The sequence below is a fragment of the Penicillium robsamsonii genome (genome assembly GCF_028829455.1).
Source record: "Penicillium robsamsonii strain IBT 29466 chromosome Unknown utg000004l_segment0_segment0, whole genome shotgun sequence".
Classification (NCBI taxonomy): Eukaryota; Fungi; Ascomycota; class Eurotiomycetes; order Eurotiales; family Aspergillaceae; genus Penicillium; species Penicillium robsamsonii.
The window spans coordinates 1114367-1126545 of record NW_026643222.1 but is presented as its reverse complement, the minus strand read 5'-3'; the positions used below and the strand labels follow the sequence as shown (position 1 = coordinate 1126545).

General features: G+C 49.3%; 5 protein-coding genes across 5 annotated transcripts; 2 read left to right on the top strand and 3 right to left on the bottom strand.

Moving 5' to 3' along the window:
• Positions 1-546: 546 nt before the first annotated feature.
• On the top strand, positions 547-1478 carry N7447_007923 (uncharacterized protein; the record flags this gene model as incomplete). Its single annotated transcript, XM_057232185.1, has 2 exons — positions 547-879; positions 936-1478. The coding sequence occupies 2 exons, from the start codon at positions 547-549 to the stop codon at positions 1476-1478; spliced, it is 876 nt and encodes a 291-aa protein (XP_057083950.1).
• Positions 1479-2367: 889 nt separating this feature from the next.
• N7447_007922 (uncharacterized protein) lies at positions 2368-3662 on the top strand (the record flags this gene model as incomplete). The annotated part of the gene is made up of 3 exons (XM_057232184.1): positions 2368-2525; positions 2587-2824; positions 2880-3662. 3 exons carry the CDS (start codon positions 2368-2370, stop codon positions 3660-3662), a joined length of 1179 nt encoding a protein of 392 aa, XP_057083949.1.
• A 562-nt stretch (positions 3663-4224) lies between these two features.
• On the bottom strand, positions 4225-5405 carry N7447_007921 (uncharacterized protein; the record flags this gene model as incomplete). Its single annotated transcript, XM_057232183.1, has 3 exons — positions 4225-4705; positions 4766-5073; positions 5154-5405. 3 exons carry the CDS (start codon positions 5403-5405, stop codon positions 4225-4227), a joined length of 1041 nt encoding a protein of 346 aa, XP_057083948.1.
• A 2869-nt stretch (positions 5406-8274) lies between these two features.
• Positions 8275-9007, bottom strand: N7447_007920 (GPI anchored serine-threonine rich family protein; the record flags this gene model as incomplete). Its single annotated transcript, XM_057232182.1, has 2 exons — positions 8275-8738; positions 8794-9007. The coding sequence occupies 2 exons, from the start codon at positions 9005-9007 to the stop codon at positions 8275-8277; spliced, it is 678 nt and encodes a 225-aa protein (XP_057083947.1).
• A 747-nt stretch (positions 9008-9754) lies between these two features.
• On the bottom strand, positions 9755-11907 carry N7447_007919 (CCCH zinc finger protein; the record flags this gene model as incomplete). Its single annotated transcript, XM_057232181.1, has 2 exons — positions 9755-9841; positions 9901-11907. The coding sequence occupies 2 exons, from the start codon at positions 11905-11907 to the stop codon at positions 9755-9757; spliced, it is 2094 nt and encodes a 697-aa protein (XP_057083946.1).
• Positions 11908-12179: the final 272 nt, after the last annotated feature.

Here is a 12179-nt window from a genome sequence, read left to right as displayed (position 1 = left end):
GCATTTGAATATATTGTATGAAGATCACAAAATTCGAGAGACATGCATATTTACACTATATTTACGGGGTACTCGAAGGATCCAAGTCCGCGTACTTTGGGCATGAGCTATAAATGGAGATATTGACGTCATTGTCCACGATCAACAGCCACATCAATCAATTGATCAATCACATGTGTACATATTTTCTTCCCGACAATAACTATTTAAATCCCTTGGTCTCACTTGAATTTGAATTCCTTCGGAAAAGTCAATAGTTCCGAAGTGTGAACCACTTACTTCCAACTTGCATATGGTATGCGGGGTGAGATGTACGCCAAACGATTCGACGAAAATAAAGACTATAGCTAACTCGGGTAGTACACGAAAAGAAAGTTCAATCGTACAGATCATTACCAGATCGATCCTTGTGCGCGGTGCCGTTGCCTAAGCCGAATCAATATCTACTACATTCACCGCAAAGTCCAACGTTGACATCTATACGTGCCCAGGTTCCACCAAACCCTAGTTCACTAAGTCAGCACCTAAAATCGCATTACTACGATCATGGTGCCCTTTGGACTTCGCCCGGGCAACCTGCGCCGAACCAATGGCCAGCTTTTTGCAGATACGAGCGGCACAGAATCTGAAGGGTCGGACGAGTGTATCCCAGATCCAGAACCTCAAGTATTTAATCCCAGCCTAGAGGATGTACTCAATGTTCGGCATTTATTTCAATGGAAGCTCCCACACGGTCTGCCGGAGGAGCTCATCGATATGATCGTCGATACTGCGGAATATTGGCCATCGGTAGAGCAGAAAATGCAATATCAACGGATTATCCAGAAAGACTGTGATCAAGTTTTGCTCAAGACGGTTCCCCTCTGTTATGATCGGAATGTATATCCATCCTATCCCAAGTTAGCTGATCCATTCTGACAATCTGTTTCCTTTAGAGCTTAGAGAAAGAATCGAACCCTACTCCCCTACCTCATCGCGGAGTACACCCTTGTCGCAAGATAGTCTTCAATATCTCATCTCACGACCAAGGCGGCGGGCGACGCCGCGATAACATGTATGAGTTCTCATGGACCTGGTTTGACGCCGAAGTTATTCGCGAGGCCCATAAGAGGAACATGTATGTCGAAGGAATTGAGCAAGAGATCCTCGACAATGAACGTGGACAAGTCCGAAAACACTATACCGAGGCAGATGCGCTGCTGTTGCCACGTGACAACAAATTGCAGGTCAATGGAGCCCATGTGAGCGAAATGCAGCACAATAAGATTATTTGGGACAATCGAGATGATATTCAGGCAGACTCGCCCGAGGCTTTTGAAATTGAGAAGACCTTAGGTCGTGGCCGGGCTACTCTTGATGGACGTGAAGTGCGTGAGTTGAAGATTGGCGATTCGATTGCCATTTGGGCCAGGGCGAGGTTTCCAGGTTGGTCAAACCACGTTTATCGAGCGAGCGTGAGGATATATTGGGCTGTATGAGACTTAGATCAAGGAGAAGCACGTGTAGATATGGATCTTGTCCGACATACTAAATCTATCAAAATAATACTTTATACATCTTATGTTGTAGATCAATAGCAGACTCCAGTGTATACTTGCTAAGCGGTGATTGGCTTCGATGCCCAAAATTGATCACGCCATTCTGCCAAGACTGTCTGATCGACGCCAAAACAATACAATATAAAGCCAACGGCCTCCTCGATCTGCTGTACTTTTTCTATTTCTTCCAAATGCTAGCCGTCATGCAGTCCTACCGTGAACTTGCTACATTCCTGCCTACGCCATGAAAATGGTGTTTATGCCATGAGCACACCTCTTTCCATACGGATCGACACTACCGACAGGCCGACAAGCCGACGGGAAGCGCACGGTGGGTTTAATCGCCGATTGAATCCCGAGTCACCGAATGAGTCGCCGTCTGATACTCCCGGGCATCACAGACCGCCAAATGTGACGCCAATTTTGGGACAACGATCCTCAGCGGGGCAGGGTGGATTGGCTATTACTTGTCGATAGACCGGCGACCCATCTCGTCCGAGAGCCCACGCATGTGTCACAGTATACTGGGGGGACCTCCAGTGCTGAGCGAGAATGACAGTTCCCGCTCTATGGCGATGTCCCGACTGGGTGCTGGTTGCGTTATCTGCATGAAAATACCACACATTCCATCGGCGATGATGTTCCCTGGGTCTTGGCCGATACTTCCCCCTTTTTAAACCCCGTCACAACCCCATCGCGATATCTGCTACGATTCTGTTTATTTTAGTTCCTCAAATAAAAACTGTTTTACTCTTTCATTCCACATTCCACATCTTGGATTTGCCTCCTTTACTTTCCTATTCTTACTCCCATCTTCCGATCACAAAACATGGCTACTCGGAAATGCGCAGCGGTCGTTGTGGGAGCCGGTCCAGCTGGAGTTGCCGTCATGGGAAACTTATTGGAGCGCCAGCTGGGTACAATCGCATGGATTGATCCTTCTTTCGAGGCCGGCAGAGTCCATAGCAAGTATCGCGAAGTTCCCAGGTTTGTACCGAACACTTGTGACGCGTAAACACAGCCCGGGAGATACTAACAAAGATACCAGCAACACCAAGGTTTCATTATTCCAAGCATTTGCAAAGGCCACACAGCCTTTCCAGAAAGTCATCGATAACACCAAGTCACCTAATGCATTCACCAAATTAGCCAAACTCGACCAAGAATCCACCTGCACCCTTGGTTATGCAGCAGATATGGTCCTCGGCCTGACAGACGGTCTACTAAAGATGGAGCAAGTATATGCATGCCACGGCCTTGTCAAATCAGCCAATCTGAACGAAACGGTGAGTGATTTTATTGCACTGCTTCTGGATCCAAACTAATTATACCATCATCCAGACCTCCAACTGGACTATTTCGATCAAACAGAATTCATCCGCAGATCTTGAGATCATCGAGGCAACCCGCCTGATCCTCTGCACAGGCTCCTTCCCCACAACAGCCCCAATCCCCGTCGCGGGACTGGATATCCAGCGCTTGGACCTCGACCTAGTCCTCAAGCCCTCCGAACTAGCAGAGACCCTCCCCTCAGACAAACCTATCTCCGTCGCCATTGTCGGTGCATCCCACAGCGCCGTTCTCGCCATCCTAAACCTCACCCGGCTCGCCCAAACCTCCCACCCCCTCTTGCACATTAGCTGGTTCACCCGCCACCCCCTCCGCTATGCAGAGTACAAGGACGGCTGGATCCTGCGCGATAACACCGGTCTCAAGGGCCTGGCTGCGAACTTTGCTCGCTCCGAACTGGAAGACGATAAGCTTACCACTTCACCTGCTGGCCAGGTCCTTGCTAAGATTGACTGCGCCGGTGGGCCGGAGATCGAGGCTGCTCAGTACCAGAAGTACTTACCCGCGTGTGACTATCTTGTCCAGGCCGTTGGGTATAGCCGTACCTCGCTCCCTGATCTCACAAAGGACGGTGCACCCCTTCTTATGAGCTTTGATCATGACACTGGCACGTTCCACGAGCCTGGTTGTGCATCTGATATTCCCGGGCTGTTTGGTGCCGGTATTGCGTTCCCTGAGCGGGTTGTGGACCCATATGGCCATGAGGAGTATGCGGTTGGGTTTTGGAAGTTCATGAAGTTCCTGAAGCGGGTTGTCCCGTCGTGGGTTGCATGATAGTTTCTTATCTTTGATTTTGTAGATTTTGTGTTCTCTTGTCCTACAGGACACTGACTACGGTGCCCGTGCATTGTCTAGCGGGCTATGATTCCAAGGTTTGATACCGATATCTGTGGAGTAACTGGCGTTCTGGGCGGCTTCGGGGCCTTTTTATATAATTTTATAGCTCTACAGGCTACAATCAAGAGCGATGCGTTCTCTCCCCCTTCAAATCATTCACATCCACGAAATGTCTTCCCCAGTAATCATCAGTAGGCACCACTTTAATCCAAGCACTTGCTTTTGAAAAGCATGAGCAACGCCGAGGCTGTGAGTGGTACTACATCGGCCTTTCGACTTAAGAAAGCAAATTATGCGTCGGATTCATCGTCATTTGAGTAGTATATCCAGTGCTTCCACCCCAACATAACAGTAAGTCCAAAGTAGCCACGCACCACATAAGTCGCCAACACCACATACCACCCCATAATCCGGTCACATCACATCATGAAATACCATAGAAACATCAATTCCACCACCCCTCCACTTACCAACACAGTCTATCCATACTTTATCCAAGTTACAGCACAACAACTGCAAAAACAGCAGCCACAACCGCACCAATACCACCATTTCTCAAAGCTCCAGCACCACTATCAGAAGTGTGCGTAGCAAACGCCGCATCACTCCCGGTAGCCGTAGCACGGTACTCGCTCTGACTGGCCACAGCCTTTCGGTCATACCCAGTCGCACTAACGGTATAAGTAGTCGAAGACTGGGACCAAACGAGAACAGTACCGCTAGGAGGAGCTGTAAGCGTACCGCCGACCTCGTACAATGTCGATGTACCGTTCTTAGGAAGATCGCCGGGCTTATAGAACTTGTCCGCGTCCGTGAAACCAAGGTCCTTGCACTTCTTGTCCTCCAGAGTGGAGTCGCATGACGACCATGCCCAGTTTGGTAGGGAGGTGTATAGATTTGGTAGATCGGAGGGGAAGAAGACTCCCCACATGTCTGCGCCAGCAAGGGTGGGTTCGGTGTGTGGGCAGATATCCCAGGATCTGTGGTTGGGATTAGTTGGTGTGTTGGGCTGGGGTTGGTTGCTTTTGGGCTTCACTTACGCGGAGATACTAGCGCTGGCTCCGCAGCAGGCACAGTCGGAAGCGCGGTTGGCGATATCGAGACCGTGGTTTAGGTTCGATAGATCTGCGATGTTGCCAATGTCGGAGGTGAGTTTGTCGGTGACATCGCGCATACATTTGATCTGTTGGTTACGGGATGATAGAGTTGTTTGTGTGACCTTTCCTAGATCGCAGGAGCAGCGGTTTGGTGCGTTGTCTGGTGGTGGCCAGAAGGGGATGGGTTCTTTGGCGCTGGGGCAGACGGCGAAGTACTGCTGGACAAAGAGCTGGTATTTGCAGGAGTAGACCTTAGGAAAGAAAGATTGTTAGCATTGGGTTATCATAGTCATGGTGTTCCTTGGAACCAAAGAGTATATAAAAGTCATACCTGGTTCCAGCACGACTCCGCCATACAGTTAATATACTTCTGGTGGGACTCGCAGCCACAATCCACGGCACAGTTACCATTGCCGTTGCAGCCTCGAAGACAGGAGCTCCACTTGTCCGCGACATCCCTGTTGCACTTCGAGTACTCGGATGTGGAGGCGCAGTCTTTCTCGGTGATGTTTGTCTGGGCATTGGTCAGACCAGAGAGCGCCACGAGGGTCGCAGCCGACGCCAAAAGAAATTTAGATAACATGATAGATCCCTGTTCTCGTTGGATAGATCTTAACCAAAATGGATATATCCGAAAAAGCTGAGCAAATAAAAAAAAACTCCAATCCCTAGGGGTGTAAAAGGACCTTTATAAGCAAATTATGCCGAACAGTCCACATTCGAATGAAACAAAATCTCTTCATGGATCTCGGATCCTCAGGCCCATCAGTAGACTCTGCTGTAAGTTAGGGGTTCGGTCATTGCAAACCCAGCTGTCATCGTTCATAGCAACCCACCAATAACCGATGGCCAAGCGTGCAAAGTAACACACAAGAACTAGCGGACTCATTAAGATATCAAAGGAAAGTGGATGACGACGACCCCAGTTGCCGCATGGCTTCTGCATCTATTGCATATAGGCAATCACATTTTCTTTAGAAAGGGCGTGGTTGATAGATCAGACCGGATCCAGACTCCGACCTATTGACTTGACCAGTTAAACTGGATCTTTTGGGGATATCCAGCAAAACCCTGCATAACGCTAGGGGTTTTGCTTCCTCGCAGCGCAGACACGAGGTGAAGCGGAGTGTTCCTGCGATCATAAATTTGTGAAGACCCTTGCTTGGAGTTGAGCTTCCGATGATGAGAGGGGGTTATTGTTCAAGCGAGGCATGAGAACTATAGTTAGTTTCCTTGGAACTCCCATGTTGTTCATGCGGTGTGTCAAGAGACATGCAGAATTGGGGGCTTATTATGTTGTATGTCAGGGTTGCTTTATTATACGGATGCCTAGCATAGCCCGAACCCTAGACCCTCTCAATCTTGGATAAGAATGTGGTGGTCCAGATGGCAATGACATCGTTGACGGAGAACTGAAACGCTGGGTGGTTCAGCAGATTGGCATTTCATCGTAGAGGGGTACCTGGTACCTAGTGCATGTGTGAGTGGTCACGAGTCAGGCACAGGGGCAAGATGAACAAGCCTTGATCGAGATGACTTTGTATTATAATATGTCTCAGTATATAGTTTTATGTACCTTGGAGTGTAGGTGTTCATGCGATGTATGTAGTGCCTTGGCAGTGCTATACGAACTCGCATTCCCATAATTCATGGAGATCCGCGACTTGATAGTAAAATCGCAAAACTTAGAAAATTGGAATGAAATCACCCAAGGTCGCAGTTAGAAGCAAAATGTACTTTGTGACCCAAAATTGTCATCAAAGCTATCCCTTCAAAGGCCAATGCCCCCAGTCCTTAATGTGGAGAAAAGAAATCCTGAAGGTTTGCTTAGATTCTCAACCATCTCCACCGATAGCTGTCGATCATTACTGATTACTCCATTGAGTCCGGAGAGGTACTCTACTACCTCTAGTCAAGACTAGTCTCTCTCTCTCTTTTCGCTGCAATTCGACGGCCAATAATGGCACAGAAGCAACCCATCTATAATATTGGTCCATTTAGATCAAGCACCGGAGACGCAGACACGAAGTTGATGGTTAATGTCTCGAACAAACGCATTAAATCCCTTCTTTTACTTCCAGGCTCCCAAGCTCGTCTGCCCTGGCCGAATATCCTCGACACGTTCAAGGTCAAGAACCAGAATGGATTCCTGATGAGTCTGAGGGTATATGTGGATGGGGAGTTTGAAGACCCCCTTGATAAAATGCATGGTTGGATCTTGCAACCATTTCTACCAAACTTCCACGAAATTGCTCCCCTAGACCCGAGCTAAAAGTCCACTCTGAGGACTGTCTGTTTGCAGAAGAATTGAACTACACTGTGCAGCTAGTGGGAGACAAGTTCGTTCCCGTATAAAAAAAAATCTCATCGGGGCCCGTTTACCATCTTGTGTCGACAACTCTGCTTTTCCTATCTACCATCATAGGGAAGTCCAGGTTCCAATTAGTACAGAGTCAGCTGCATTACCAGCAATACCTCGCAAGATATACGTTCATGGGCAACGACAGCCTAGCTTCTTCAAGATGGTCTGTGGGGTGGACAGGTATTACCACAAGAGAGATTCTCACTTATTTAAAAACTCGGATGGCTAAATTCGATCTCCTGATTCTCACATCACAACTGGAAGGGTTGATTGAGGATGGTGAGTATGTCATGGTATTGGTTTTATCATACATTAATTGTAAATGGAGCTCTCTATTGCATTGATGGACATGATCCCAAATTTTCCGAGCTCCGACAAAAATGGGTTGATCATGTTTCGCACACACTTGAGTAGTTGTATTCATATAACATTATCGGGGCAGATTCGAAGGCAGCCAATGTGCGCACTATGAGGATGCATACCTGATTTGATCTTGGGGGTTGGATTGAGAAGGAGAAGTCCAACTCGAGCCAGATCTCCAGGGACTTTGAATTTATTAATCGGTTCCTTTGTGGATGAATATTAGTCGGATGAGGGCATTCAGGCATCCAAATCCCCCTGGGGGTTTGGCCCCCTTACTGAGATGACCTCGTATTGCGTGAATCAGCATCTGGGGTAATATTCGCACTGTATACAAAAAAAAAAAACACAAAAAACAAGCCCTATAAGAAAAATCAAGGACTTTGGACAATAAGCGAGATTAAACTACAATTAAAAAAGCGGACGCGGGACGATCCAATTTAATTAATTTCCCCTCTTTTGGTTGAAGAATACACATAAAAATAGATTGTAGAAGTATACCGTTAACGCTGGGGCACACAATATATAAAAACATAAGAATCCCGACCGTAGTTAAGGACGGAATGTTTTGTACAGCCCCATAAAAGGGAGGCAATAACAAATTAATTGGATGTTTCAAATACAGCCAATCGGAGAAGGGAAGAAAAAAAATATGTATATATCAATAAAGCATGTGAACGTGACTCTGAAACAAGGTCTCGTTCATGACAAGATCGGGATGCATTGAAATTTACAGCATCAAGGCACCGGCAACGATGGCAAGCATGCCACCGGAGACACGGTTGACAACACCGGCACCGGTGTTGGTGGTGGGCACGGCGCTTTGGGAGGCCGATTCGCTAGCGCTAGCCGAAGTGGAGGTAGCGCTCTGGGATGTCTCAGTAGCGGAAGTGCTGGCGACAGTGCTGGAAGCGGTGGTCATGGTGGAGGCGCTGGTGGTCTTGGCCGCAGAGCTGGAGGTGGTCTCATCTGAGGTAGTAGTGCGGGTGGCCTTGGTGGAAGAGTCGGTGGTGGACTCGGTGGAGCTAGCGCTGGAAGAAGAGACAGAGACGGTGGAGCCCTCGACGGTGAAACGGCCGATGTAGTTGTAGTCGTCGCTATCCTCGTCCGAGACGATTCGGATGGTGTAGTCGGGCTGGGCGGCCAGGCTGGAGGGAACATTCCAGGTGTAGCTACCGTCGTTCTTGATGCTCGCTGGGGAAGGTTAGTATATAGGGGAATATTGAGTCATTTTGATGTTATGGCTTACAGGCAATGACAGTGCCGGAGTTACCGGTCATGACGGCTCCCCACTGCAGGATCAAGCTGACAGTGCCCTCGGTGGTGGGCTCCCACGTCAGGGCAGTAGGCTCGCCGGTCTTGAAGGTGTAACCTTCGACGGGGATGCTAAAGGGGTTGGCCTTGCTGTTAGCCGAGGCGACGGCGGCCATGGCGGCGACAGCGAGAGAGATGAAGAAACGCATTATGAATGTATATATAAGGTTGGAGATGAAGAATAGGATGTTCAAGTGGAAGCAGATAAAAGAGTGAAATCACAAAAGGCCTCAAAGGAGTGAAAGGCGCTAAAGAGGCAAAATATGGAATAAAAGGCCGGAGATCCGGACACGGGGTTATTTACTCTTTGCTTTATAAGAGGACCCCATGGAGGAGCTAAGTAAAGACCAGCAAAGTCAAAGGGAAAAATAAAAACAAATATAAAAAGAAGCAAGGCGACTGATTGGCCGTTGTACATCCCGGAGAGGGCCCGCGAGGGCCCGAGAGGAGTGAAAAGAGGGCAACGAGAGCGTGGCGGTGATCCCACGAGTTTTTGGACCACTAACGGCCATCATTGTCTCGCTTGGCAGGCAATCGCCTCCGTTGACTGGTCTAACCTCGACGTGACCTTAAATGAGTAGATCCACTTTCGTCGGCTACAGTCACTTCGCAATCTCTTGCTATTTTAGACTAGAGGAGTCTGATCCGGAAAAGATAAATTTAGAGAATTATTGGACACATTGTGAAAAGAATTGGACATAAATTTTTTTTTTTTTTTGGTCTATTTTGCTCTCGCGTGTTATGGGAGAGCCACACTAAGATTCGGATATTCATCCAAGTTGGAAATCCGGCCAAAGCCCCCTCCGCCTCCGAGCTATGACCTTTTTCCTTGCGCATGAATATTTCGTAGATCGTCCAGTTCTGACGCTAATTTATTGGGGTATCGTGTGGGGCGTTCAATCCGCCAACATATTATTCTGACCGAGCCAGACGATCACTTCCATTGCCCGGCGGTCATCGTCTTCGGTCTGTCGGTCCAGCAACTAATCTGTGTCAGTACAATTTCAATAGGAGCCACGAAATCAATAAATGGGGCTCTCACAGCTTGATAAAGTCCCTTGCGTTTCGTCTCTTTCTCCTTCTTCTCCGTAGACTTTGCCTTGGCCTTTGAGGTTCGTTCAGGGTCATTCTCATGAAGGAATTTACACTGGTCGCCACGGTTACAATGCCCATTGCGTGCAAAGTAACGGCAGACAGTCTTTTTGCCTTCGCGGGGTGGGGGCGGCACTCGATCTGGAGCTGTGCGACGTGAAGTTGCTTGATCTGGCGCGGAGTCGTCGCTGTCAGAGTCGGAGTCGGAATCTGAGCTAGAAGCACCCGAAGACGTCCAATCACTGGCCCCGTGATCGGATGCGATCTCCATGCCATCCAAGCCATGGTCGGTAGGATGTTCGGTGTTGATCGATTGCACGATATTGGACTCGGGCAAGGATCCAGGGTCTCCCTGCGCCTCTGTCGCGAGAGAAGCGGGGTTAGTCGATTGCGCGGGCTCTGGAATGGGGTCCCGAGGCTCAGTCTTTGTGGCTGCCTCCGGAACTGCGGTTTCGGGTTCAGTGTTAATGGCTGGCTCGGGTACTGCGATTTGGGGTTCGGGTTTGATGGTTGGTTCTGGCACCGCGCTTGCGGGTTCAGCCTTGATAACTGGGTCCGGGCTTGGGTCTTGCTGCATGGTCGTGATGCCCGCATCTTCGTCTTGGCTAAGGTCTGCATTCAGGCTCAATGCCTCCTTCTGTAGAGCTTCCATTCTGAGACGAGCAGCTTCAGTCTCAGCCATGGCTTTTTGGATTCGTTTCTCCTCTCGTTCAAGGTTACGCCGGATCTTCTCCCTGCGCTGCGCGTTGGTCGCCGCATCTGCAGCGGGATCTGTCTTGTGTTCATTTTGCTTTTGTATATGTTCTTTTCGCTTTTCCTGTTGTTCATTTTGCTTTTGGATATGTTCTTTTCGCTTTTCCTGTTGTTCCTTTTGCTTTTGTTGACGAGCTGCCTCTCGGGCTGCCTTTGCCTCCTCCATAGACTTCTTCTTTTCTTCAACCCGAGCTTTAGTGGGGAACTTCTTCCTCCGCTCTGCAATCCAAGCAGCAATATCGGATTGTGTTTGTAAGGTAGATGTTTTTCCTTTGTATGAGACCTGAAGTGGTGCGGCATCAGATCCACCTTGCGCCAGCTTCGATTCTTCATCTTCATCGGCGTCTTCTTCGCTTGACTCGTGGTCTTCGGTCTGAGGAGTCAGTCCGAGTTGGTTGTGCTTCCTTTTTCTCTTCTTTGCCTTTCTGTTAGCTGTGGAGTCAGCGGCTGGTGGTGGCTTCGAGGGCAGAGGGTTGCCGAAGCTTGGGACGGCAGGTGCAGCGGGAGTCCGTGGTGCAGTGGATTGAGGCTTGTTGAATGCAGACGAGTGATCCCGCTTCTGGGTATGCTTGGGTTTCGGACCCTGATTGCCATGCGCATGAGGTCGTGGCCCTCGGGCTTGTCCCGATTGAGCACCCATGTATGGCGCCGTGCCGGGCATATCATTGCGCCATGACATGGGGGGCATCATTGCTTGACTGTTTGGTGGATGGCCATGGGGAGGTGTTGGTAAACCTTGCATGTACGTCGGAGGTGTGGGAGGGTAAGGTGTAGGAAGGTTGGGCGTATTGTAATGTTGATAGTTCCCCGAAGCTACCGACTGGGGGTATTGTTGGGATGGGTACGGGGGCGGGTTTTGAGGATTTTGAAAAGCTGGCGGCTGTCCATGATGGTAGGGTTGGGGAGGCATATAAGGTGCCGTTGGAAGAGGTTGAGGAGGGTATCCGCCATACATGGGTTGCGCGTAGTTGTAACCTGTAGGGGGAGGATACGATGGCGCCTGTCCACCTGCTGCGTGATTTCCCCCTCGGCCTCGGTTGCCTTGTCCTCTTCCACGTCCCCGCTGACCTCCGCCATGTCCTCCACCATGTCCGCCGTGTCCGCCCCAATTTTGTCCATGTTGTGTCGATTGCTGAGCCGGCGCCTGATTAGTTGCCGGCGGCGGCGGAGGCGGGGGCGGGAAAGAAAATCCCTGCGAGGTCATGACGAGAGTCTTTGGGTTTTCCAGAGACCCCAGCACAAACACAGGAATAATCTCGTAATCTTAGCGTGTTAGCGGAGTTGAGATTGAGATTGAAAGCTTCCGTTCCGGGGTCACGTGAGAGCGGGATTCTAGCGGACGAAGAATCTCAAAAGGTTTTTGATTGCTTCTTGGGGTACGACGAGAATAGGAAAACAGGAAAAGAGACTCACACCTGTTCACTGTGTTGCTGCATAGTCAGATCAATCCTTCTGTCACTGCCTTTCCTACCATTA